General features: G+C 37.2%; 1 protein-coding gene across 1 annotated transcript in view; it reads left to right on the forward strand.

Moving 5' to 3' along the window:
• The window catches only part of GABBR2 (gamma-aminobutyric acid type B receptor subunit 2), a 470,545-nt gene that overhangs the window by 214,457 nt on the left and 228,905 nt on the right, over positions 1 to 27,183 (forward strand). Inside the window, exons 6-8 of the mRNA XM_030445229.1 lie at positions 3,385 to 3,450; positions 9,034 to 9,225; positions 11,179 to 11,415. Of these exons, the coding sequence (XP_030301089.1) occupies positions 3,385 to 3,450; positions 9,034 to 9,225; positions 11,179 to 11,415 (495 nt within the window). The remainder of the gene's footprint in view (positions 1 to 3,384; positions 3,451 to 9,033; positions 9,226 to 11,178; positions 11,416 to 27,183) is intronic.

Raw genomic sequence — 27,183 nt, forward strand, 5'->3', positions numbered from 1 at the left:
GCTAACTTTCATCAGTCCCAAAAGAGTTCATGTAAATGAACAGTATATCCATGCCAGGAAATCATACTAGTTGATATTCAGTTAATAGTGTAACTGAAGGGGAAAAATGTATGCCTCATCAAGTGCCTGATGTCTCTCTTTGCATAGGACTCTAATGTGGACATATATCTGGACCTGCAAGCTCTGAAATTACCACAGCTCTTAAACACTTCAGGGTGGATTTCAATGTCCATCCAGATAAAATCTCAGCAATGGATTTGAGCTATGTCCAGTTGCATTAATTTGAACCTTCAGTGTCTCTGAAGCAGGACAGAATTAACAAACCCAAGCCTGGCATCCAATGAATCTAGGCTTAATTAATATGTTGAATGCAGTTCTTTAGAAATAAATTTGGGAAAAATGTGGAAGGGGATGCAAAAAGCAGAGATGGAAAGAGGCTTACTGAGGATCGTGTCATTGCACAGGGAAAAAATGTTATGTGTTGAAGGGAAAAAGCTATTGTACAGACATTTCTAAATTACTTCCTTCTACATATGTTTTGACATGCAATTTTTTTGTTACATGACTGAATACTAAACTTTCCACTTTTTTAACTGCAAGCCTTAAACCTCCAAACACTGCATCTCACAGCATTGAAACAATACCTGCATGGCTATAAGCAGGAAGAATCTTTTACGATTTCCCATATGTGGTTCACCAATGAGAACTATATATTATATCTTCATGATGTAATTTTATGAATCTGGACAAAGAAAAATATATTCAGATGCATGTTCACTTTCAGCTAAACCCTGAGATCCCATACTCTCTACTTAACACCCTGGATCCTACTTCCAGTCACTTTATTTGCTTTCAGCATTATGTTCTTGGATCCATCTCTGGCCAGTACTGAGCATATATGGATTTTGATTTTCCCCACCCCTCAAAGTATAGACACCTGGATAAATGTGGGGGACAACTGAGGATACATATCCAGAGAAACTTTCCTTTGCTTAGTATATTGCACACAAAAAGACATGGAAAAAAACATTTTTGAAGTTAAAACTTTTAAGTCTTAGGAATAAAAAGGGAATCAACTTGCTTTTGCTTTAATCTTCAATGCCATAATACTTTAAGTGGAGGTCTCATGACTTTTTCTTTAATAGGTGGCAATAGAACATTTATTTTGGTATTTTTCAGTCACTTTGTGGTGGGATACCATCCAAATCTTTTAGAGAACACAGGCTTGTTAATGTCCTTACTGTACTGGGTGCTTTAAAAACAATAAATTATCTGTTCACCTACTGAAAATGGAGATTCCTGCCTGACAGAAACCTCAACTTCCCTGAGGTGCTTACTCAGATATTGTGACAGTCAGATATTCAGAGCTGGGATCTGCTGACAGCTGGACAAATCAGCAAATACACCCATTTACTTAGGTGCCTGAACAAGTGAAAAGTATGTTTGAAAACAGGATTGGCTGCCAAAATTAAAATAGGGCTCTGCTATGCCTTCTGTAGAATGTAATTTCAAGACCAGTTTCTTGAATGCTTTGTTTTTGCCAAAGTAATTGCCCAGTGATTTTTGGTGTAAAAAATATATATTTCTGGGGAGAGAAAACCCAACAGGATGAACTATACAGTTCTTGTAGTGCTTTGTAGTAAAAACTGTGGGAAATTTATTTGGGTTTGTGTGATAATGAGATGGAAGTAAGGTCTCAAGGCACGGTACCAAATCCCAGAGGCACTGTGCCTTCAGTTTGAAGGTCATGGCACAGCCCATGGGCAGCATTGCTTGGCATGCACTGGAGTTTCTCCCTACACCCAGCCTACAGTCTCTGGTGCTCTGAAACCATGAGGCAGCACATGTTTTGTTTTAGTTTTTTCAATTGGTCCTCATAATGTTTTAAAATGAAAAATAATTTATTCAGTTTTAAGTTACTAAGTAAGTGCTGTGTAATTTTTTATACAAAACTTCTCTACTCTTTTTTTTAATTTCCAAATTTTAAATCTGCCTCTTTATGTTCAGTGAGGTCAAGCAATTAAGACTCAGAGTTTCAAGAGTGACCAGAAATATTTTTAAAATGTGAAAATTAGGGATAACAGATGAGGGTTTATTTTGCTACATAATTCTTATATCTGTTTATCATCCTTGGAAAAAACTAATACTACTCTTGCCATTTGTTTAATATGTTTGCTTATTTTCATGTAACATTAGATTTATTTTAAAATAATCTAATCTGCTTCAAAAGATTTCCATTACTTTACCAAACTGTGACTGAGTAAAAAGGAAGAAAAGCAGGCTTACTAAAAATGCTCAGATTTAGAATAAGGAAAGTGTATTATGAGTTTTCCAATTTTAACCATGCTAAGAGTGATACTGATTTCATCCACTTAACCTCAGAAGCATTCTAGTATCTTTCTACACTGCCCATCATTATATTTTCTCCTGAACAGAAGTAAATAACCATTGAAGTTATCTGCATTGAAAATCTTTGATAACTTGATTTAATTAAAACTGAAATGTTTTTCACCACAGAAAATCAAACCAAATAATGTGGGTTTTTTTCCCACGGAGAGTGAAAGAGATATTGATAATTCTAATCAACCATTTTATAAAAGAAAAAAAAATGAATTTGCTTTCCCTGAGAACCCAACTTTAGTGTCAAATAAAAGTTAATATTCAGTTATAAAAAGCTATATGTTCTGTGTTTAGTAGAGGTTAGCAGCAATTTTTCACATGAGAAGGAGCTAGTTCAGGTTCTGAAGAAAAATGTTCATACACATGCTCCTGAATTTAGGAATATTTCTAAGTATGAAAATAAAATTATCTCTTTTGACTTGAGTTATGGATTCTTAAAGTATGGTGATTTTTTTTTAATACGTTGAGGTGAGAAGGAGGAGGAGAGGAGGAATTGACAATGTGTTATAGTGGCTGTAGAGAAAATGCTGTATGACTAAAATCTTTAAATATTACTAAAGCAGGCATAATATCAAGATGTTTTATCTTGCTGATCTTCAGTCTCTCAACTTTACAACATTAGTTCATGTAAGCAGTGAAAAGTATTTCTTTATACCTCTTTTATTATACAAAATTTTAAAAGAAGAAATCTTGCAAAGGATCAAAAGAATATTTGATAGTTTAGTGTTACTGAATAGTAATATTTGACAAGATAAACATTACAGTTTTATTCTTGTTAGTGCTATTGCTTAAACACCTCAGCTGCTGTCTCTTGCAGTATTTCAAGTTCTTGAATTTATAGGAAATGGAACAGTTCTGAAATAATTTTGCTGTCTGCAGCTGTAATCTGTGCTAACTCTCTTCACAATTTGAATGACCAGCTGAAGTGGTTTCTGGAAAGGCTGTGACTGTATTTAACTGCCACGTATCTTGTTTAATCTGCAGGGTAATGATGTTCGGATAATCCTTGGCCAGTTTGATGAGGAAATGGCTGTGAAAGTTTTCTGCTGTGTAAGTAAAAATATTTAATTGCATATCAGAATAACGAATGCATTACGTTTGAATAAAAAAATATTTGAGCAAAATATTTGAGCATAAATATTTCCTCATGGGGTTCAGCTCTGTCAAGTTTTATATCCTAAAAAGAGGTTACACATGGTTAGCTCCAATTCTTTTTGAATAAATTATGTTGTACTTGACTTTACTAGGTGTGGACTGCATAGTTAGCTGCTTCTTACTGCTTTCCTGTAGTGAAATTAAATGCCAAATCAAGCTTGAGCATTTATCTTCATGTCAGATTAACTTACACTTGGATATGTAGCAGCAGACACAGGGAACTGCAGTGTTTGAATCTTGTCCAAAAGTTGTGTTCTGATGGTAATGTCTTGCTTGTATGTGGTTTTGCATCTTTTGCTTTGAAGTAATTTCAAGCAGTTCCTATCCATGCTAACTAGGCAACCCTAAGATGTCTGCAACTCGAAATGTTGCTAAATTGTACAACTGCCATTCATTCTGACTGCTATACATTTTACATGAAAACAAGTATTAGTTTATAAAAAATAAAGTTTCAAAAATTAAAATAAATGGGGTAAGACCAGCATTCCCTGTCTTCACTGTTTGTGTTATACAATGTGATTACTGTTGAAAGTAGCAGGATTAAAATGTGCCTTTTTATTTGTACCTGCTCAAAAAAAAAAAAAAAGGTCAGTTTTTAGTGACCTAAATTTTTTATTGGCATTGAATTCTTAGCCTAAATAACAAGATTCACCCTCCATGAGCCAAGAACACAATAAATATAGAAAAACAATAATGATGGCATCTAAATTTTAAAGGATGTTTTTTAGTGCTCACTTAGAGAGACCTATCCAAGTTACCTATCCAAGCAAAGAAAGGATAGGCAGAAGTTCAAAATGAGCACTGCATGTGCTTCAGGCACATATTGACTCATACTCAAGCAGCTGTCCCAGTTGCTGGCAACATTTGGAAAGTAGATTTTAGATTATATTTAGAAGGAACAAAATCTTTTTGCATGCATAAGGAAATGGAAAGATGGAAAGCATTAGATTTTTTTTTTCATTCTTCTCATCTTTGATCAGTCTTTGTACACAGACCTTTCTATTTCCAGCATTTAAATCGGGTAGCTGGTGATAATTTCCCATTTTTCCATTCCTGAAAGAAGGAATGGTCCTCCTGCAGCCCAGCTCATTCTCTCTTGAGGCTGAGCTGCCTTTTCCCAGAGGGATCCTGGTCAGAGCTGTCTTCCAACCTGATGTTAGACACAGACTTGTGCCACTGCCCTTGGTTCCTAGTTGCCTTCCTCTACAATCCTTTCCCAAGTCTGTGTGCATGTGAGGCCACTGGAGAAATCTGAGAAATCCTCAGAGGAGCAGGGTGTCTGCAGGATGTCAGCTGGGGGATGTCCCTTTCACAGGAACCCCTCCTCGCAGCTTTCTGCAGTAACACTTTTTTTGGTATGAACATGGGGATTGTGCATAATTCAGAGCAATTTAAAGGGTGATGGCTCATTGTAAAATACATTAGTGTAAAAAAATAATAAGGTGGATTTTTCTGGAGCCTGAAGAAATCTGAGAGGTCATGTATGTAGGTTCATATAAATGTATTTATATGACAGTTTCAGCAGGAGACTGAACGCAGGAGGGGGCAGTTCAAAGTAGGTCATTTGTATATTAATGCTCTACAATATGTCAGTAATCTTGTTATTAGTCATAAAATATATTGTTGACTCATGCACTCCTACAGTTGCATATCTAACAGCACAATAATTTATGTATGTCAATTTTTTTAACCCCCTTTCCCAGATGTATCTTCAGACAGGTTTCATTTGTGATTCCCTGTTAAATTTTGCAGTAGCTGAGACCAGCCAGAGAAAGGCTTTGGGGTTTGTTAAAGGAAGGTTCTATTGTACTAGCATGAGATGTTTGGTTTTTCTTACTGATTGTGGTTGTAACTTGAACATTACTTGCTAATGATTGATGTAAGTGGGAAAATCTTTAAAGTCTGCTACAGTTTTCTGTCTGCATTTAACAATCATGTGCTGTGAGGTTTCCTCAGGACATTTGTTGGAGTTTATATTTTCATTTTGCCTGGCTATTTCCTCCTTCCATCCCCAAACACACACACACACATGCACACAAAGGATGCAGAGCACATAAAGATAAAATTCAGTGGCAAACTTCAAAAATATGCCAGGACTAATTCAAACCAAAGTGAATGTTAGCAGGTGTTTCCTGGGATGATTTAAATAAGCTTAGCTATTCATTTAACACTAATGTCAAAAGCAGTTAGCAATTTTAATTCTGTGGGAAGTCAGCTTTTTAATGTTGTTTTCACCTCAGTGAGATGAGTGTGGTATTTTTCATGGAATAGAAATCAGTATATTTTGCTCAAAACTTAAAACTTCAACAATCAAAATAGCTGTGCTAGATAGTCAAACTTTTTTTTTTTTTATTTCAAATTGGATTAACATGAAATTGCATCTCCCCAGTTAAAACTTACTGAAAATTTTTATTCTTAAAAGATTATTGTGGGAATTTTTCCAACATATTATCTTTAAGCCATAGAGATAATGCTGTATAGCCATGCACAGACCAAGACTGATGCCTAGCTGATCCAATTAGCTGTCTGAAGACAATTAAAGAAGATGACTATTATGCATAGGTCACTGCATAAGCTTTAAGTGGCTATTTTAGTAAACATTCAGCAATAACTAAAGTCAGACCTAATCAGCATTGTTGATACAAAAGGACTGGACTCTGTTCTCCTCGAGCTGAGAGAGTTTTACTGCAAAGTCTCTGAGAATTAAAGATACTGTTGATCTTATATAAGAAACAGATGGAGGATCATCACAATTCAGAAGTCTACAAATGTTTTTGAGGGGTCAGATTTTGGGTGTGTCCATGCTGACATGATGGAATATTGATGGAAATTCAGTAGTGGTAAGGTTCTGCAGGCCCATTTATACAAACTACAAGTAATTATTTACTACTTAGAGAAAGATCTCTCAGAAACATTTCTTTGTTGCAAACGAGCATCTCCATGGATTCAAACAAAAATGTCAAGCTTTTTAAAAATTAGTCTCAAAAAGACAGAAAATGTACATTATATTTTCTTGGCTGCTTGACAGCAACTCTGGGTTTTGCAGCTTATACAGAGCATGCAAGAAAGTTTAGGAAACACATATGAGTACTTTATGATGTTCTGGTGGTACAAATCCCTTGTAAACCTTCTTTGCCATGCTCTCATGCGCCAACAAATCTTTCCCTTTGAAAGTAAAAATTATAAGAAGTCATCTGTGTGCATTCAGACAGCTCAAGAACAGTTGGCATATTTCAAGGAACCGTGTCATTTAAGCATCAAAGTCATCTCCATTTAGCAGAATCATTTAGCAGCAATGAAATGGTGGCACAAAACATAATTTTTAAATAGGTCTTCTGGAACTCAAAACACGGAAATGCCTGAACACTGATAACTGGGCTGTCACGAGAAAAATGAGTGAATGATCATGGTGCTCAGCTTTGGCAGAGTTGATTTTTCTTCCTTCTTTTGCCTTCCCCAGGCTACCCTTCAAGCCCCACCATTCCACTAGAACTGAAATGAAGGGGTGACAGCTCTTAAAGTGTTTGTTGTTGGTTTTTAAAAAAAACAGAATTCTTGGAGGATTGTGAAAGTTTCGATGCAGCCTTGTTGGGAATGATCCCTTGTTTCCAGAATGGAATTTCTGGCTATTTTTAAACTTTCAATTTTCAGCCTGTATGGCAGAACATTTAGAGATTATGTAGGGAACAGGCTCAAGTGCTTATGCAAACAGAATATTTCCAACAGCCCAAATTTCAAAATAATTCACAGCCAATACTTTATTGCAACACAAATTGATAATTTAAACAGTATAGAGCAGGGGAAGCTACACAAGAATGTCCTTCTCTAAAAAACAATATTCTATGTCAATTTGTGTCCTTGGAGATTTGAAAACTGTCAAAAAATATTCACTATATAAGTGAAAGGTATTGAATGGCCTAATCATGTAATGGAAACCCTTTTAGACATCAGAAAATATTGCAGGATGAGACTGCTGTTTTCCTCACAGGTGAAAGTGGTGTTGCATTAGCTATAGCAGGAATGAAGATGGGCAGAAAGGCAAAAGCAGATGTGTTCCTGGAAGGGTAGGATTAATCAGCAAGAGAAAGACAAATAATTTATGTGAATTGTGGAATAACTAATATATAAGGTACAAGACACTGTGTTTCAGACAGGAGCCCTTTCAAGCAGCATTGTATACAAATGCATGAAATATGATTCTGGCTGAACAAAAGCTTCTGTAATCAGGGGCAAAACAACTCTGCTTTGGGCACAATACATTTATGAACTGGGCTAACACCATTACAATAGCCTTCACAGATTTAAAGCCCAATTTGAATTTGGGTATTAACATATTTAGGAGGCTGTCCAATTCCATGTTTTGCTGTTCAGTTTTTGTATCTTTTTGTATGATCTTTGGGATGCTTTTCAAAATGGTTATGTTCTGAGTGACTAATGTGTCTTGTTTGCATTCTCATAATTTCCTCCTTTTTAAATCATTTTCTGTCAAGATGTAGCAGTTTTTCAGTTAAAGTTGCACTATGTATTTCTAAAAACTGATATTTTTATCTTACAAGTATGTCTTATATCTCCAGTATTGCTTATATGGGGACCCCAAAAGCATGAAACTTGCTGCTTAGAAATAGAGTCTGAAATATATATATATATAAAGATATCTAATTACAAGATAGTGAGAGAGACATCCGAGATAAAATTTGCTAATTTTATCCTAGAAGACTCTTCACAATTGAATAGAATATCCATTTTGAATAGAGCAGCTTTTAGGCACAAGAACATAGGTGCCTGACTAACTAAGTATTCCCATTTCCTGTTATATGTATCTGATATCTATTGAAATGAGATAAACATCATCTCAGTATCTTGGAGTAGAGTGGGTTGTATGCAGTACTCAAACATTATAGAATTTCACCTTAAGAAATTTCTTACTGGAAAAAAGAAGTCACTGAGTTTGCTTGCTTTATCAATTTACTCTTGATTCATGCTACTCAAAAGAAAATGCTTCACATCCCTGTTTTAGCACGGGCACATCATTTGTGTTTGCAACATTGTATTTTGATGCTGTCTAGTATCTAAATTTTCTTGTTTAACTTTGTCCTGGTTTATGTGGTCTCTTGGATTATATTAGGGTGATAATAACTGTTTAAAAGTGGTAGCATGCTGGTCCCACCACTATTTTAATAGTCATGTTATGGAGACTTTTATATGTAAATAACAAAATTCTATTTGTGCTCCTCTTCATCTTTGCTGGTTTTGCAGTCCAGTGTTTTATTTTTCTGTTTTTAATAAATGGGTTATTAAAAGCAAAATGTTTTCATTATTAGTAATTCATTATTCTAAATTGTTCAGAATGCTCATGTATCCATCAATAATGCCATAATTTCATTAATAATAGAAAAAAATTAACAGAAAATAATTATTTTTATGTTCTGTAAGTCTATGACAATGTCTATTATCTTTTCTACTTTTCTTTCTTTGTAGGCTTATGAGGAAGAAATGTATGGCAGCAAATATCAGTGGATTATTCCAGGGTGGTATGAAAACCTTTGGTGGGAATCCTGGATTAATTCCTCACAATGTCTTAGCAAAAATCTTCTTGCAGCCATGGAAGGTTATATTGGAGTGGATTTTGAGCCTCTCAGTTCAAAACCGAACAAGACCATATCAGGAAGGGTTTGTATTTTTTTCCTCCTACTATTTTATTATACCATCACTTGTATCACCAGAGTATTGACACACTCAGGACAGAGGTGGATTCTTCTAAAAAGATTGCTGACAGTCATTGTAGATCACAGAATCATTCTGTTTGGGAAAGACCTTTAAGATCACCAGGTCCATCCCTAAATCATGTCCCTGAGCACCACACCTACACATCTTTTAAATACCTCTAGGGGTGGTAACTCATGATTGGTCTCATGTTTCCAATGTTTTGCCATCTTTAAATATTTATAAATCAATTCCAGTTCCCTACAGGGTAAGGAAGCAATGAAGTCCCTTGCCACAAATCTTTGCTGTTCCTCCTTTAAGAACATTACAGTTAAAAGTACAGTAAATCTTGAATTATATTATGCAATATCATATGCAGCAGCATGTCAAGTTAAATAGTTCAGCCATGAATCAGAATACTTTTATGTTTAAACCTAATCCTCCAAATAACTGATTTTTGGTGATCATTGGTGATTTGTGCCTCTCAAAACTAGGGGAATCCGGATGTGTCTTTTGAATATGCAAATATGTGGTATTTCCATAAAATACTTAACATTTTAAAATTATTTGGGTTGGGTTGGAAGGGACCTTAAAGATCACTGAGTTCATCTGTCTCCCTGCCATGGGCAGGGAAACCTCCCACTAGATCAGATTGCTCAAAGCCCCATTCAGCCTGGCCTGGAACACTTCCAGGGATGAGGAATCCACAACATGTTCCAGTGTCTCACTGCCCTCACATTAAAGAGTTTCTTTGTCATGTCTAACCTAAATCTACCCTCTTCTAGTTTAAAATCATTGCCCTTTGTCTTATCACACTATGCCCTCGTAAAAAGTCCCTCCCCAGTGTTTTTGTAGGCCCTTTTCAGGTACTGGAAGGATGCTATAGGGTCTCCCTGGAACCTACTCTTCTTCAGGCTGAACACCACCAACTCTCTGTAGCGTCTCTTCATAGGAGAGATCTGAGGATCTGGAGAGTCCTCTGGACTTGCTCCAACAGGTCCATGTCCTTCCTGTGTCAGAGGCCCCAGAACTGGACACAGTACTCCAGGGGGTGAACTTCTTTGGATGTAGCCCAAGACATGGTTGGCTTTCTGAGCTGCAAGTGCATATTGCCAGCTCACATCAAACTTCTCATCAATCAACACCCCCAGGTCCTTTTCCTCAGGGCTGATCTCAATCCATTCTCCACCCAACCTGTATTTATGCTTGGGATTGCCCCAGCCCCAAGTGCAGGACCTTGCACTTGGCCTTATTGAACCTAATGAGGATGGCATGGGCCCATTTTATCAGAAGACAATTTCATACAAACTATGGCCAATGAATAAAAATGCCTGAGTTTGCTGCTTTTCATCTTTTTTTGTCTTTCATGCCTTGCTGAGTGAGCATGGAAGGCAAATTTGCAAAAAGGCCACTCATCATAAGATGGCACCCCATAAAGAGCACAGTGAACTTGTAACACACAGAAAAATTGCAGCTTAGATAACTTCATATTAAGCCAATAGTTGATCAATAAAGGTTATTTGATTTGTATTATCCTGTAAAGTGTAATTGAACCACTAATTTGCAGGAAAACAGATTTGATCACTGTTGTAGTGTTATGGCTCACCAGTATGCTGGTAGCTTTGGTTGACTGAAGCCTTTTGTACAAAACAAAATAAAGTTAGTTGTTCTTCAGACAGAGAGGAAAAACAACTCCTAAAACTCTCCTAAATCTCCATTCCAGTCTCACCATCAATTTTGTAAGTCAGGCAGCACATTTTTTTTAAATTTTAGTTTCTTTCTTTATTTGTATTTTGGCGACCTTTCTGTATTAGTCATTCATGTCTCTAAATTGAAGGGTGCAACTTCAGATGTGGGTTTGGATGCAAATCTGTCAAATGTTAAGCATGGAAATAAAACTGAATCTTTTATCCTCTGCAGACTCCACAGCAGTATGAAACGGAATACAATGCTAAGCGTGGTGATGGACAATCCAGCAAATTTCATGGTTATGCGTATGACGGAATATGGGTGATTGCCAAGACCCTGCAGCAGGCAATGAAGTATCTGAATGCCACCAACAAGCACCAAAAAATTGAAGATTTTAACTATACAAATCACAAACTTGGCAAAATTTTTCTGGATGCTATGAATGAAACCAACTTCCTTGGAGTAACAGTAAGTGCTAAATGGATACTTGTGGGGTGGAGGAGGATTGTGATGTTAAGTCAGTAACTGAAGCAAGGATTACATTTTCAAAACTCTTGAAAAAGAAATGCAGTTGTGTTTTTCTTGTATCTTCAGAGCTTCCACAGTTCCACTTTATTTTAAAAATTAATATTGTTTCCTTGAGACTCTAGCTTATCACCTGTCTTCTGATGCCAAGTGATAACAGTGTACAGTGCCTCAGTTATCAAATTTTTAAGCATGAGTGCCATCTGAATTAACAACTCAGAGTGGTCTCAAGGGAACCACAAATGTTGCAATCTGCAATAACTTTTTAAGTGACAGTTTTGGCCATTTAGGAGTATCTTGAATTTGATCTGAAAATGCCGCCTATTTCCCTCTATAATTTATTTTTGATCATAGGTTGTAATACAACAGTGTCTCCAGCTCCAGTGCTTTGAATCATAGCTCTTTTTGTAACATGCTTCAGTTGTCATTTATTTATAATTTGTATATTTTCCACAGTGAAATACAAAGCATGTTGACTATGTCTTAAGAACTGGTCACATGAAGTAATCACCTCATTCTGTTTTCAATTGAAAACTGCAAATTCATAATAGATTTATTTTTTTAAGCTTTTACAAGAGAAAAATAGGCAGTAGGAGTGTGAACCTAAAATTTATTAATGACTTAACTGTCTTTGAAGCAATGTGAGTTACAAGTTAATACTGCACGTGTGTTCAACAGTGTGCAGAGCCATACTTTTTCACCAAGACAAATGAGCAGACTCCACTTCAGGGAGAATGCTCTTCACAGTTTCCAGTAGTAGAAAACAAGGAGGTTACTGGAACATGCTTCATTGATGAGTGTAGTTGGGCTGCAAGATGGTTGGGTAAGGAAATCAGAGTTTCAAAGAAATGTGTATTTTAGCTGTGCACAGAGGGAGTGCTTCCAGGCACCTCCTTGCAGCAAGAGCGTGAAGAAGGTTGGCAACATTGCTGCTGCTGTACGGTGGCTTGTCAGTGTGTCCACAAGTTAATTTACATTGTCTTGGATATCAGTTAACCTCAAAAACATGTTGAATTGGGGGAACTGAAGTTGGCATCTGAGTGACAAATAGGTTTGAGGAGGAAATGCCTACATATAGACATCAACTGCTGAAGAAGCCTGTGTTTTGTAGCAAAGTACAATTGCAACTAATTTAAAACTTGCAATTAAAAAGCAATCATATGACAAGACAGTACTAGAATCTAGCTGCCTGTACAAAATTAAGTTTTCTTTCTTTTCACAGTGGATTTGACCGAGGGTTTCAATAAAATAATTGTGCAGTATACCATTGCGTCCATAGCAGGACTGGATCTTTGATAGAGCTTTCAGTCAGTAGTAGCTATAAACCAGACTCTGCAAACACTCAGATATCTCTGTCCTGAGCTATTCTAAGCAAAGTATCTCTCAATGTGGATGAAATTACATGGCTGTGCAGCCCCCCTCCCCTTTTTTTTTATTTTTTTCTTTCTTGTCTTGGCCTTTTTGCCTGCTGTGAAGTCTTAACAGCCAATTATTGTAAAATTGATGTATTTTATTAGCACTACTTAATGGCCTTTCATGAATTCCTCCCCCCAAACAAACCCCCCAAGATGAGGAAGGCTCTTTTGTAGTAGTTTCAGAGACACCAGCAAAACTTCACATACCTTTATGTAGTTGGTAGAGCCACTGGAGGTAATTCAGTGTTGGAGAATCTACTGAGGTCTCTGTTCAAGTATTACTACTTTGAATCAGTACAGAATGATAAATTGGTTGGAAAAAATATAAATCTGGGATATTTATATACCTGCATTTCAATTATACAGCAGTTTATAGCATGCTACTTATAACATATCCATCATGCATGTTGGAAGCCAATGATGATTTTTCCTAAAGCAAAACTTTTTTTCCTGAAGGAAAAAAAAGAGAAAGTTGAACCATATTTTGTGGAATACTGCCCTTGTGTGACTTGGAAGCTTGAAAATTAGTTAAAAATTAGTGCTGTCTTTCAAGAGGGCTTCTCAGAATAGTGAGTTATATTTAATGCATACTGAATAAAAAATCTATCTAGAAAGTGGTAGGGTTTTTTCTAGTCACAGAACCATAGAAGAGTTTGGGTTGGAAGGGACCATAAAGGTCATCGAGTTTAAATCCCCGCTGGCGTGGGCTGGGGCACCTCCCACTGGACAAGGTTACTCAAAATCCCATCCAATCTGGCCTTCAACACTGAAGTAATTTTTTTTTTTCTTTTAAAAGGTATGAAGGTGCAGGTAGTACCCTACCACTACATAAATGTTTATATTTGTTAAGAAAAAAAAAAAAGTTGGTTATACTTGGAAAAGATATTGAATTTCACATTTGTTCTCAGTATAGTAAAAGTTTATATTGGTTCCATGGAGGAGCCAGGTGGTGGGAGAAATACAGGGTATTTGAAGATGTTCTTGTTTTTTCCAGAACATGACATTATTCTTAAAATGCTGCAGCTCTGAGTAGCCAGTCTCTGGAGCCTCTAATTTTCTAATTATTTCACCTTGTCACAGATGTGATGTCATGACTGTGACCATTCTGTCTGGTTGATGCCTAAAGTCCTATAGCTGTTGCAGTAGGGTTTTCTGCTGCTTTAGTTTATTGCTGTTATCTGTGATTATAAACCAGGCTTCAGAATTATTTATTTATTTCTCATCATTGTACCCTTCTGTTATTTGTGTGCAATGGAAAAAGAATTACAGTGGAGGAGTGAGAAAATTAAATAGAGTGTTGCTTTTACTTTTATGTCAGCCAGAGACTCTAGCACAGTAGGATAAAATTCCATCAGTGCAGCTGCTGCACAATTGAAACCAGAGCCATGAAACAACTTTCAGTCTATCCGTGGCATCCTCTGTTCGACTGGATCCGGTCATGTTTCATAACTAGAAAAATGTTTATTGATGTGAAGTTCAGGTTGTATTTTGATGCTTATTATTTCTGAAGACTGATTTCAGGAGCTTGCCTCCCCTTCCCAGGCTTCAGTAGCCATTGTGCTGTACAGGAGTCTCAGAAACATGGGAGGTGTTAGCATTAGAATAAGAACAGGGTGAAAGTATTTATTTCATGTCATTCTGGACAAAATAACATACCCTAAGGCTGCTAAATTAAGGAATACATCTATCTTTGGCAGAGAATTAGATGGAACTACTGTGGACTTCCGCTGAGTCAATTTATGCTTAATATAGGGGTTTAGCAAACATTTCTCTAGTGGAACTGGTCAGAGTGGTTAATTTTGCGTGAACAGTTCTGATTTAAGCCTCAAGAGCTTTTTATACCTGAAGTCAAATGTTCCTTGTTGGCATAGCTGAGGTAGGGCAGATACTGAAGTATTGAGAGGAGAGGTGCAATTTTATTTAATTATCTACTTGTTAATTTAGAATAGTGCTTTAAAAGGATGTTTATGTTTCTAAAGGGAGGGGAGGGGAAGATTTAGTGTGCAATGGAATGTCTAACACTATTAAGATACCTGTTCCTGAGAAATGCTCTTGACTATTCCATTGAAATTGACTTAGACTTAATATTTAACATTTGAAAATTTGCATTAGGTCATTATCCATCAATGGGTGACTTGAGGGAGTTCAATAAGATGTCAAAATGCATACTCAGGAAAATATTTATATGTATATATATATGCATAAACATGAATGTGCTCACAAGTCCACCTGAGTGTTGTCAGTTCTCAGTTTTTGGCACACCTGACCCTGTCACTTATAAATGAGAACAACTCTGGACTCAATACCTCGTTGTTTATGTTTGATTTTTCAGAACTTGCTGCCCATTATAGGGTTTCCTATGTTGCACAAAACAGAGAACTACCTCAGGTCTGGCTGGGTGCAAGACCTCTTACATCTCTGTTTTATTCTTGAGCATTGAATCGGAGCTTTTCCCAGAGGAGATAAACATGGTGAATCTCTGAGTTCCTTGCCTCCCTCCTGACTTGCAGAGCATTATCCAGCACAGATGAGCAATTGAGAGTGATACAGTGGGTTAGCTAAATAAATTGTTCTCTATGTGGCAAATTCATTTAGGAGTCTCCTCAAAACAGAGAGATGCTAAATCGAGCCATCAGCAAGTTTGCATAGGGTCATAAATAATGTTTGCTCATTAGGGTAATTCAGTGCAAATGTTTTCATCTGCCAACAATGTAAAACTGCATACAGAGGGAAACTTTTAAAGTGAGAACTGAGATTAACTGTGACATTTCAAGATTAGCCCTCAAGCTAAGCAGCAACTGATGATTTAATAGATATAGTAGGTCGAAATAAAAAAGGCTGTAGTCTGAAGTTGTAGAACACTTATTACTACATCTGTCATTCTAATAGGTGGGTATTTGATGAATATAAAGGAACAACATATAGTTACAGACAAGCTAGGGCTAGTATCTCTTAGGTTCTTCTTCTCTACATTTAATTTTGTCTGTATCTAGAAAGTGTCTAACATAATACATATGTTCTAGAAGCTATATTGTTGCTATTTTGGATACAAAGAGTGGAAGGCCGTAGAAATAGAGAAACAAAGCTGTAGTGATGGTGATTGCATCGGTTAAGTGGTGGTGCAGGTTTCTGCTTGACATTATTTCTCCTTCAAGCTTCTGAAGAAAAAGAAACACATTGCAGGAGTTCCACCCTTCTGGGGTTTTGATTTTTTGAAGTATGCTTTGTTTTGTAGCTGTCTGCTTCCAACCCACTTTTGTTTAATCTTTTTTTGGTTTTATCTCCTCTTCTTTTTCTTTTTTGTATACTAAATTTGGAAGCTCTGTCCTTGTCTAAGTCAGCAGTTAAGATGGGAGAGGGTGTCAGTGGTTTTGAAAAGCTTTCCAAACAGTTTCTTCCTCTGCCAGTTAGTTTTATCTGAGGTTGTTTTAGAGGGCCACTTGCTAAAAAAACCCCAAGCCCAGTAAAACAAAAACCCCCCACAACATACTGAGATAGAGGAAACCTGTGCATGCTGGACAACCAATGTAGGAACTGAGTTTTGGTATCTGTTGCATAAGTAGATGGTTTTTTTCTGGAGGTTAGATGGCCTTTTGTGTTCTATTTGGATGGAAATATCAGGCAAGTAAGATGTTTATTTACCACCTCTTCAGCATGTAGTAGAAGAAGGAAAAATATTATGTACCTTCTTTCATTGCAGTGAAGTCCTGTGCCTCACCTCTCCAAGTTCTTTTTTCCCAAAATCAGAATCACAGAATGTCAGGGGTTGGAAGGGACATCTGAAGTCAAATTGCACTGCCAGAGCATACCAAAACTAGGGCAGGTCACTTAGCAATGCATCCAGATGGGTCTTGAAAGTCTCCAGAGAAGGAGACTCCACAACCTCTCTGGGGAGCCTGTTCCAGGGCTCTGTAACCCTTACAGTAAAGAAATTCTTCCTTATGTTGAGGTGGAACTTCCTATGCTCTATCTTGAATCCATTACTCCTTGTCTTATCACAGAGCACAAGTGAGAAGAGGTTGTCCTTGCCTTCTTGATGCCCAGCCCTTCTATATTTATACACATTCATTAGGTCCCCTCTCAGTTGTTTTATCTGCAGACTAGAAAACCCCAGCTCTCAACCTTTCTTCACAAGGCAGGTGTTCAGTCCCTTAACTGTCCCCATAGCCCTCTGTTATACACTCTTAAGTAAATCCTTGTCCCTCTTGAACAGGGAAGACCAGAACTGGATGAAATACTCTAGGAGAGGTCTCGTTATGACAGAGTAGAGGGGAAGGAGAACCTCCCTTGATCTGCTGGACACTCTTCTTAAGGCATCCCAGGATACCATTGGCCTTTTAGGACACAAGGGCACATTGCTGTCCCATGGATAACTTGTCCACCAGGACTCCAAGGTCCTACTCCATGGGGCTGCTCTCTAGCAGGCTGCCTTCTAAGCTGTACTGATGCATTCTGTTATTCCTTCCCAGGTTCTGGACTCTGCACTTGTTCTTGTTGAATCTCATTCAGTTCTTTCTGGCCCAGCTCTCTTGTCTGTCCAAATCTTGCTTTTGACAAGAGATAAGAGTAGTTGTTCACACGCTTATTTAAAATGGTGATAGGATAACAGTCTTACAGAGAAGTCAACTGTCTTTCATTAAGTGTATCAATGAGCTATCATTTCTGGAAGCTATTAGAAAACCTGGGGTAGCTGCACCTACCTATACATATGGCTTCAAACCACCCCAGTATTTATAATCAAAGGCAAATGAGGCATCACGGATGAGGATCTCTAGTGATGATCCCATATCACCAAGAAAATATGCACAATGTGTCTCTGTTTTCCATGTATAAGCCTGTGGAAGAGTTAAGAATTTACAATATCTGCTATAATAACTGGTTTGACAGAATCTCTCCTGCAATTATAATCCAACATGGAAAAAGTGGAACAAGGTGTGCAGTCAAACTTATAATTTTCTGTTTCTCAAATGTAACTGTTGCTCTCACTGAAACTGCAGCTGTAGCTCCCAAGGAAGGACTAGAACATTGCTGTTAGGGGAGGTTCAGGAAAGTTAAGCATGATGGAGAAGGGTGAGTCTCAGATGCTTTAATTGCTCTGGGACCTGATGCAGTTCTTGGTAGCTGTGGTGGCACATAATGTGTCAATTAGTACAGCAGCCTAACAAAGTTCCATCTTGAGTGCTGTGATTACATAGTGCAGCTTAAAATTATATCAAGTCCCTTTAAAGTATTATTGCCTGTAAAGGAAGATGGCTTCTTCCCCAAAAGAGAAATGTCTTGAGAGCTGAGGGGTCTGCAAATCTGAATGGGGAGGCTCTGGGAGAGGAATTAACCCTATTGCTCTGTCCCTACCCTCCACCCTGATTTTAACAAAGTCTGGAAAGGAGGACTGCAGGAAAGGGTGCTTTTAGGAGAATATAATGGGAATGGAAATGATTTCCTGGAAGGTTTTCATATAATCTGCACCACTGAGCAGCTTTGAGTTTCCAGTCTCCAGTGCCTCTTGTTCTGATTTGCTTAATAGCACGTAGAGTTTTATGAACTTCTCACCTGACCATCTTTTCCTTGAAACAGATTTTACTGTCCTTCTTGAAGAACAGATATCTAGCAGATTATATTAATTCCACAGAAATATGTCCAGATATAGACATGTATGGATGGGCCACATGTTTACTAGACATGCCATGTAAGTGTTTTACTAGATGGAGCCTGATGGTCCTGAAGAGTCAGCTAGGCCCTGTTTATGGCTACCTGGGAGATGGTGTGTGAATGTGCTTGCACAGACAGGGCTGAACTGTGCTTCTAAGTGAGTTTTTGCAGATGATACAATGACATATGGGCAAAAATACAGGAATTGTGAACCTTCCAGAGTGATGGAATTCTTCAGTATGTTTATTGATGCCTTTAGTGTCACTGGCAAAGGCAAAAAATACAGATGACAAATTTAGGGGTGGTACTGCTTCTGTCTGCTGTGTCTCCACTTGAAAAGACAAGCAAAGACATCTTCCATGCCTACTTCCAAGTCCTGAGCTGCCCAATGGCTTGGGGATAAAACACAGTACAGCCTTTGCTTCTGGCATATTATTTCAGTATGCACAGTGATCAGATTAGTTATCCTGCATTAGCCTCAGCCTGCAAACTGTTTCCTCAGACCTACCTCTGATTTATCTCCCTTCCCTCTTCTGATGAGAGCACTTCAGAAGTACCTGAGTTAGCTGAAAGTTTGAAATATGAATGTCTTTCTATCATGAGTCTAGAGTTAAAAACAACTATGTTTTTAGAGAAGTGATGCTTTAGAAATGGTATAAAATGTAATGCCTGGGTGCTGAGGGGTATTATAGCTTTTGTGTTATTTTCCATGGGAACAGATGTTAGCCCTGCTGCCTTGGGATCATTCCAGCTCTGGTAATACCACTCTGTGTACCTAAAACTCACACTGAGGTTTCAAATAGATAAGGAACTTACTGTTTATGAGCTTTATATGGGGACTCTTCTGGGACAATAAATGACATAAAGATGCAAAATGTTAGTATTGTTATTCTGTCTTATTAGACATGGCATTTTTTTTTTTTCTTCTTTGCTAAAAGGCAAAGTATAGTAAGATTTTACTGGTTTGATCCTGTTCCTGTGTCAGTCAGAAGAAAATCTCTTCTAACATCATTGTGAGTAGGGGAGGTACTTACCTAACAAACTACTTTAATAAATAATTTGTGAATATAACTCAAAATGTTACTTTAAAACCCTTTTTGCCCACAGAAAATTTAGAAAAAAAATCTTCTGAAATGCCTTCTAGAATTAATGAATATATTTTAAGAGTGCTAATCAGTTGTAGTGCTGTAAGTTAGTGATGATGCAAGTTAGTGATGAATGATTAGACACAAGAGCTCGTTCAAGCACATTTGGAGAATGCATCTAGATAGCATACTATGTGAAATTAACTCAGATGTCAAAAGCTGTGAGTGACTGAAATAATGTGGTGGAATATAGCAATTTAAAAAGCAACATCTAGTGATGCCCATAAAAGGCTGCAACTTCTAATGCAGACCATGTAAAACAAAGAAACGCTGAATATTTTAGAGATTGTTATAATGATCTATATATGCTTTGACTCAACTGTGTAGTTCTTAACTGCCTATCATATGTTTGGGAATATGAAATAGTAATACAGAAAAACAGATAAAGGAGAAATCTCAGGGATAATATGAAGGCTGAAGCAATAGGAAGATAATCCATAAACCAGTATGGGAAAATCTTAAGAAATATTTATTGCTGTTCTTTGAAGGGCTATTATCATACTTCTTTAAAATTTTCTTAGTATCTTCTTGCTTTTTATTAAGTGTGGAGAGTTTACAGAATGTTTAAAGCACATAAATGATAAATATTTTTCCTAAATATGCCAAAATTTTAAAGCAGGTTCATTCAGGAAATAAATTATATAGTATAAAATTAGTTCAAAACTGCTTATTTTAATCCTTTACATCACTAATTTGGATAATTTGGAAATTAAAAATTGCTTTTTTATGTTAATTTTTGTGTTACATTTACAAAGATCTGTTGATTTACATTGGTTGGACTGCTTTAGTCCCTTGCTGAGTAGTTGCATGTCAAACTTTATGTTCTGTTTTCATCTAGGTTACACCATTAGCATTCAATTTTAAAAACTTTTTAAAAGGAGTCTTTTTTGCCTTCAGTGAAAGTGACCCACATTGATGTTATGAGAATTAGAATTTAGCCTGATGAGAATATTTTTTTTGCACCCAAGAGAAAAATTTTCCCTTGAGAAATATTTTGCAGTGTGACATTTTTACTTTCTGGCCAGATGAAAAAAAAAATTAAACATTTAAAAATATATTTTAATTCTCTGTCCATACTGTGGTACTTCAGAGATTTTGGCTTTGCCCATTAACATACCCTTTTCTGTTGTAATTTCTTATGGCAGCTCAAGGGAAAAATATTTCTTAACTTGAATATAGCATTTTGCTGAGTGTGAATCCACCTGTAGTGTTAAAAATGGCCTTATTAGCTGATGTATCCTGAGATGCTCTGAGGTTGTCAGGTCTGATGTTCAATAGATTATATTTTCATACATCACTGCTCCTCTTTTCTGGCAGTCATGATTTCTGTGATGAACTAGTTCTCTTCCTTGGAGAGGTGCTCCAGTTGCAAATAGGATTCTTGGAGCCTGCAAGGATTTTAGTGAGACACAGGAAAATTAAACTGTTATAGTGACATTTATTGTAGACAAATGCACAGTACATTTTAAAGAATTTTCCAGTATTTTTTGGATTGGCTTTTAGAACTTATGTATTTATTACTTTCTGCTCATACCAGGTTGGTGCCCCATCAGTTGCTAGTGATGAGGATGTTTTTTGGTGTTTTGTGCCTGTCCTAGACAAAATATAAGATCCTGTTCATCTGTAAGTTTTCGTAATGCATCAAAGATATTGTGCTTCAGAAGGGTGAATGGTATGGTAGGGCTTTCTCCTTGGAGTCCTTCACAAAGAAACTTGTGGAAGGCCAGGAGGCAGAAAGTACAGCAGGTGCTCTCTTGGAGCCCTTTCAGTTTAGGACAGGATGCTCTGCTTGTGCTGAGTCACAACTTCACACCTCACATGATGAAATAGTCAACATCCAAAGGCAGCGCTTTGCAAACTGAAGCCAGTGGCTACCTTTTATCTTCTTATCTTTTTCCCCTGACCCTCTTATTTTCATTTGAATACTTTCTGAGCATCTCTGTTCTTTAAGTTTTAGCAAAATAATTTCAGGATTCTGCCTTTTGCGTTATCACCCCCTTCCTACCTGGTCCATAATGACAGCTGATGTTGTCAGCTTATGAACTCAAACACTGGATGGTACCAAGCTGCTCTGTCATTTTTTATATACTGTTTCAGTTGAATACAAGACCCATCATATTTCACTTGGTCTTTCTCTGTGACAATGATTTTCCCAGTTAGTGACCTCAAATGCATCCAAATTATAACTGTGCCTGATAACCATTGCCAGGAATCAGATTATTCTTGATCTAATGAGAAGTTAATGCATCTCTATGTCATTGATACTTTAAAGAATATCTGTAGTTCTATTTCTATTCTTCTAGCCAAAGCTCTTGACACCTGAGTGTCACACCTCTCCTAAAAAGTCTTTCTTCCTCTCATCCTAGAACTTGGTGGACTGTTTTTAATGTTGCATATTAGATTAGTAAAGGTCTGCTCAACTCTCTCCTTTATGAGTGACCAAGTCTTTTTGTTTGAGTGACCCTTTACTCTGAACACAACCTCCCTACGTTCACTGTCATGCCACTCTTGGTATCAGTGGGTGTAATAACAAGTAATTTAAAAGAAAACAACCCAACTCTAACCTAAAACACCCATAACTTAAATCCAAAGAGTGATTTTATGATTAAACACTATCACAGGTTGTGTTAATAAAGCTGTCTAGGGCTGGCATTTCCTCATCACTTACCATAGAAAAGTCTACATGGTGCATGGTGAAATTTTAAAGTCTGAGTGTAACTGTAATACTGACAAACTGAAAAATGTTCTAGAGTAAATGAACAGAAATCAAGAGACTGCAGAGTATGATTAGAAAAAAGAATTGGTCATAGACTGTATTTCAAAATCAGCAAAAACTATAGTGGTGTTCCATCTACGATGGATTTACATATTTTTTTGGTTTTTATTGCCAAATCTAATATGAGTAAGCAGAATGACCTTCCTAGGGGCCAATCCTTTAATTGGTGAGCTTTGAAAAACACAGTTATGGAATACTTTAAAATTTGTAAATTCTGTCCCTTTTATGGTTTGTGAATTGAGTGCCAAAAACTTCTGTTGAAATTATTCTGCCTGGGCAATTTCCATTTCAATTCTGCCTCATTCATTCCATCTGCTGAATCAGACAGGGGTTCCGTTGTGTTTGATCGTGTAATCAGAATGATGTTGCACAGAAGCAGTCACCATTATCAGCACTGCAAGATACACAGAGCTAAAATCCACAGCTAAAGAATGTAAAGAATATATTACCAAAGAATATTATCTCACAGGGAGAGACAGCAGCAGAGAGCCTGGCACTTTGCTCGTGCTCCTTGAGGAGAGGGTCCCAGCTCCACGCTGTGCCTCTGGAAGGACACAGCTTGTTGCATCATTTGTGGACTCTCAGAACTTAATGCCTTGCCTCACATGGCTTTCTAGTCCTGCTTGCTACTTGCAATGTGGTGATGGTGCTGCCTCTGCCTGCTGACCATGGGGCTACAGCCTCAGCATGTTCATCTTGAGATACTTCCTTTCTAATGTTCTTCAGGGGCTACAAAGGGGAGAAGTGACAGTGATCAGAGGTGCATATCTCAGCTGAATGTGAATTGTGTGAGACAGAGGTAAACTTCTCAGCCCAGAGGCTCTTGTTCTGCTGAACTCACATGTTTTCTCTGTACCAGAGAAGCATGTGAGCATCTCCAAAAGAAGCTGCTGTCATATTTTCTAATTGGAAAAATTTAGTCTTTCTTAACATTGATTTTTCTAAGATCACAGTCACATTTCAGAAATTTTGTTATCTGTGCTTTTGGTAGGAATGAACTCTTCTTGTCAGTTAATTTCTTTCCCCCTCACCCCCCTTTTTTTTTCTCCAAATAAAAACCTTTTCCTGGTGTCTTGCTGCAGTTTCCTCTCCATTGTGACAGTTTCATTGATTGAGAAGCAAAGCAAAAAAAAAAAAAATTAAAAAAAACAATTATGGCATCTCACAGTTTGATAGGGGATTAAAAATATAAACTTACTCAGGTAGCTTAAAGGATATAGAGATGAGTTAGATTGTATCTAAGAGTAAATCAGACAAGCTACACATGCAGCTGAGGATTAATTGTTTTTTGGTCCCTTTGGATGTCTGCAAAGCAGACCAGCACAGCATTAAATGGAGTCACACTCTGATGGTTATGTGTTGTGTGTAGACCTCAGCTGCCCCACAAATCCATTGTAAGGAACTTTCAATTGTAAATTGAAACTCTGAAGTTGTTCACTGCTTTTTAAATTTTTGTGTGATTTTAAAGCTACTCATTGCCTGTTCTTTGAAGGCAAAGGCTGCGATGCTGTGGAAATTCAAATCTCTCTGTTTCTAGATGGTGTTTTCTGTTATTTTCCATGTTGAAGACCCAGGTTGTTTTGCAGAGGTCAAAGGACCACAGTTAGTATTCCGAGAAGGATTCGGCATTCAGTTTGCAGCTTCATGTTTCAGACCTGTTAGTGTCAAGTTTTCCCTCTTGCAGAACATAAGATGAAAGTTTCTGAGAAGGCAGGCATCCCTTAGTGGATATTTCCTAACAGTGCAGCGGACCAAATTAAGCTTTTCCTCTGATTTAGGTCTATTTTCTATAGCATGGTTGTTAAGTTCCAAGGAACACAGCAAAGGTCCCCTCCACACTTCGAGGAAACCCCTAAGCAGTGAAGGTGGGGAGGGCACCTGGTCCAGAGCACTTGTAGCACACATGGCAGCTGCTGCTGGGCTGCAGGAAAAGCTGTGGAAGAGGGAACATAAGTCTCTGTAGATGTGGTTCAGAAAACATTTGGATAAGTAAAGGTTATGGGTCATGGATATTAAGCATACTTTCCCTTAAAACCTAAGTAGTGGCTTCTGAGTCATTGGGCTCATAAATTACTGGAGCTGTTACAGCAAATAGCACATACGTGGAAGGAAGAAAGGAAGGAAAGCGTTGTAACTACCTTGCCAATTATTTCTTTTCATATCTGTTTTTTAAGATCTGGGCATTTTAGATTTCTATATTTGTATGGTGCATCAGTGAGCAAATGTCAGCTGTTAAAAATGTTGAGGCAAGTTAAGATGGAGCTAAGCACCTAGAATATTTTTTTGCTTGTGCATTGTATTTCTGATTGAAATATACCTGTAGATATTTCTACAGGATACTGGATAATGTACTTTATGTATATCCTGATAATCATTATCTGCATTGTACATTCAGGGTATTTTAGATAAACATTTTGATGAACTGGTAAATCAAAGGCTCACTCAATGATGAGTGCTGAAAAAGAGTGATGTGAGAAAGAGTTACATGACAAATAAGAAATACAGATGGAAGATCCCAACAGTTGCATGTTTACAAATGTCAAACTGCACTATTTCTCCACTATAAATCGAGGGAACATGTAATGTGTAAATCAGTGGTTTAAAACTTTAGCATATTCTTTCTCTACTTCTTAATACAGATACTTAAAATATCAGTGGCAGAATATTGGAATTTCATATTTTATTTCTGAAAAATATTTTCCCTGAGGCTTTCAAACTGTTTATACTGGTCTTTCTCTTGGGTTCTGATTAAGTGAAGTGCTTAAGAGCACACTGAATATTAAGCATGTGTATTCCAAATGGGCTGCTAAAGGGCTGTGTTGAATCAAGTCTTCAGTAAATTCTTTGTTTTGCAAGCTCGGTTGTGTTGAAGTTGAAAAAACCCAAAGCACACTAAAACAAACCCCAAACATTTCCCATATAGAGTTAACATCGAGTAACCTCTCTTGGTGCAACTGTTTTCAATGTCACAAATATTAGCAGGAAGGGAGAATAGATACATTATACAAAATGTGAATATTATACAATTTTTAACGTGCATCTCAGTGAGATTAAAGGCATGCCAGACTTAGGTTTTTCAATAAATTCATGCCGCAGCCTGGGGCTTTGTCAGAGCTGAAAATCTAGTTTGTGACATGCTTTTCACTTCTCTGAGTGACATGAGAGGCTGTGCTACAACCCAAACGGCACTGTCAGCAGAGCTTTACCATGTTCAGGCTTTTGCAGACTGCATGCGTTTTGTGATCTGCACTTATAAATTCGAATATCAAACGGAGATAATAAAATTACAATAATAAATTCACTGTTGGGCTGGTTTTATTCTTTGACATCTGCAAACGCTTTTTAAAATTCATAAATCAAGGACTCCTCTCAGTCAGTAACAAAACACAGCACTGTGTGATGCAATCCCAGAACAACACAACAACCTTATTTTCTCTTATGTCTTTCATACCAGCCGTGTCTCAGACTGTTTTCCACAGTGCTCCATAACTCCAGGCAGTATTTGGAGACAGTAGCCAGGAGGAACCTGTTCAAAACTCCTCATGAGTCACCAGAATAATTTCCTTCAGCAATGTATCTGAAGGGAAGGGGAATAAGTAAAAATTTCTGAAACAGCAATTCCCTCATGCTTTAATGAGATTTTAAGAAGGGAAAAAAGGGACAACAATCTTTCTCTGCCAAAGTAAAATGATTTTTCTCAGTTTTATAAAAAGAATTAACTCATCATGGCAAAATATTAAGCATTGTTACATTCAGGTTCTGTTATTTCAATTTTCTTTCAGTTATAACAACGAGAAAAGCTATGTGTAATAGCCATAACCTTTTAGGTAAAGGCAACTTTAAGTCCATGTCTCTTTAACTTTTTTTAACTGGCAGGCAAAATAAGGCACATTTTACATTAATAATTCATACTACACTATCTGTTTGACTTAAACCCTGATTGTAGCTAATCAAATGCACATGGATTTATTCACAGAGTGACAATGCAAACGCTTGGTTCCCAGCCTTGCATCTCTGCACTTGCAGTTTGTTCTTTATCACCTTCTCTCTTCTACTCCAAGATGACACTGCCTTTTGCTCTTGTTTCAATACTTGCAACAGAATCCTACTAGTCATGACGAAAACTTGATGTCTATATTAAAGACAAATTTCTCTCTCTTAGCTTTCTTTGTGCTGTAGATCGACTATGCTTCTCCTGCTATAGTTATTTTAAAATTACCTTTGCTGTGCCTAAATGAAAAAGATTTTTTCTTTGCTGATTACCCCTTCAAATATTCGTGGAAAAATCTCTTTTTGCTTCTTATTCAACCATTTGGTATAGATGGAAAGGTCTTAATCCTCCTCAGGAAATTAATCCCTATGTACTTAATTTGATTTAAATTCCTCTGCCGATGCATACATTAAAAAGTGATATGGCAATGAGCAGGCCATTGATTCAAATCCCGTGATCTGAGAGAGGAAATAGTACTTGACATGCATGATGTTGCGAAAGCTGCTTTTGTGTTGTGGCTTTCTGTATTTCTCTTCACTAACTCATATCTTTCTAAAGTGGCAGTGTTTGTAATAGGACTTTTCTCAATGTAAATTCTTGCAAAGCTTACTCTAGGCAGGCCCTGCCATTTTCACTTCTCCTCCTCACCATTTTTCCTCACTGCCTTCAGACTGTACGTTTGTTTAGGTCTACCTTACCTTTTTGTAAACCCTGTCTACTTCTCTGTACAGGAGG

Source organism: Calypte anna, chromosome 2 (assembly GCF_003957555.1).
Source record: "Calypte anna isolate BGI_N300 chromosome 2, bCalAnn1_v1.p, whole genome shotgun sequence".
In the NCBI taxonomy this organism is placed as follows: Eukaryota; Metazoa; Chordata; class Aves; order Apodiformes; family Trochilidae; genus Calypte; species Calypte anna.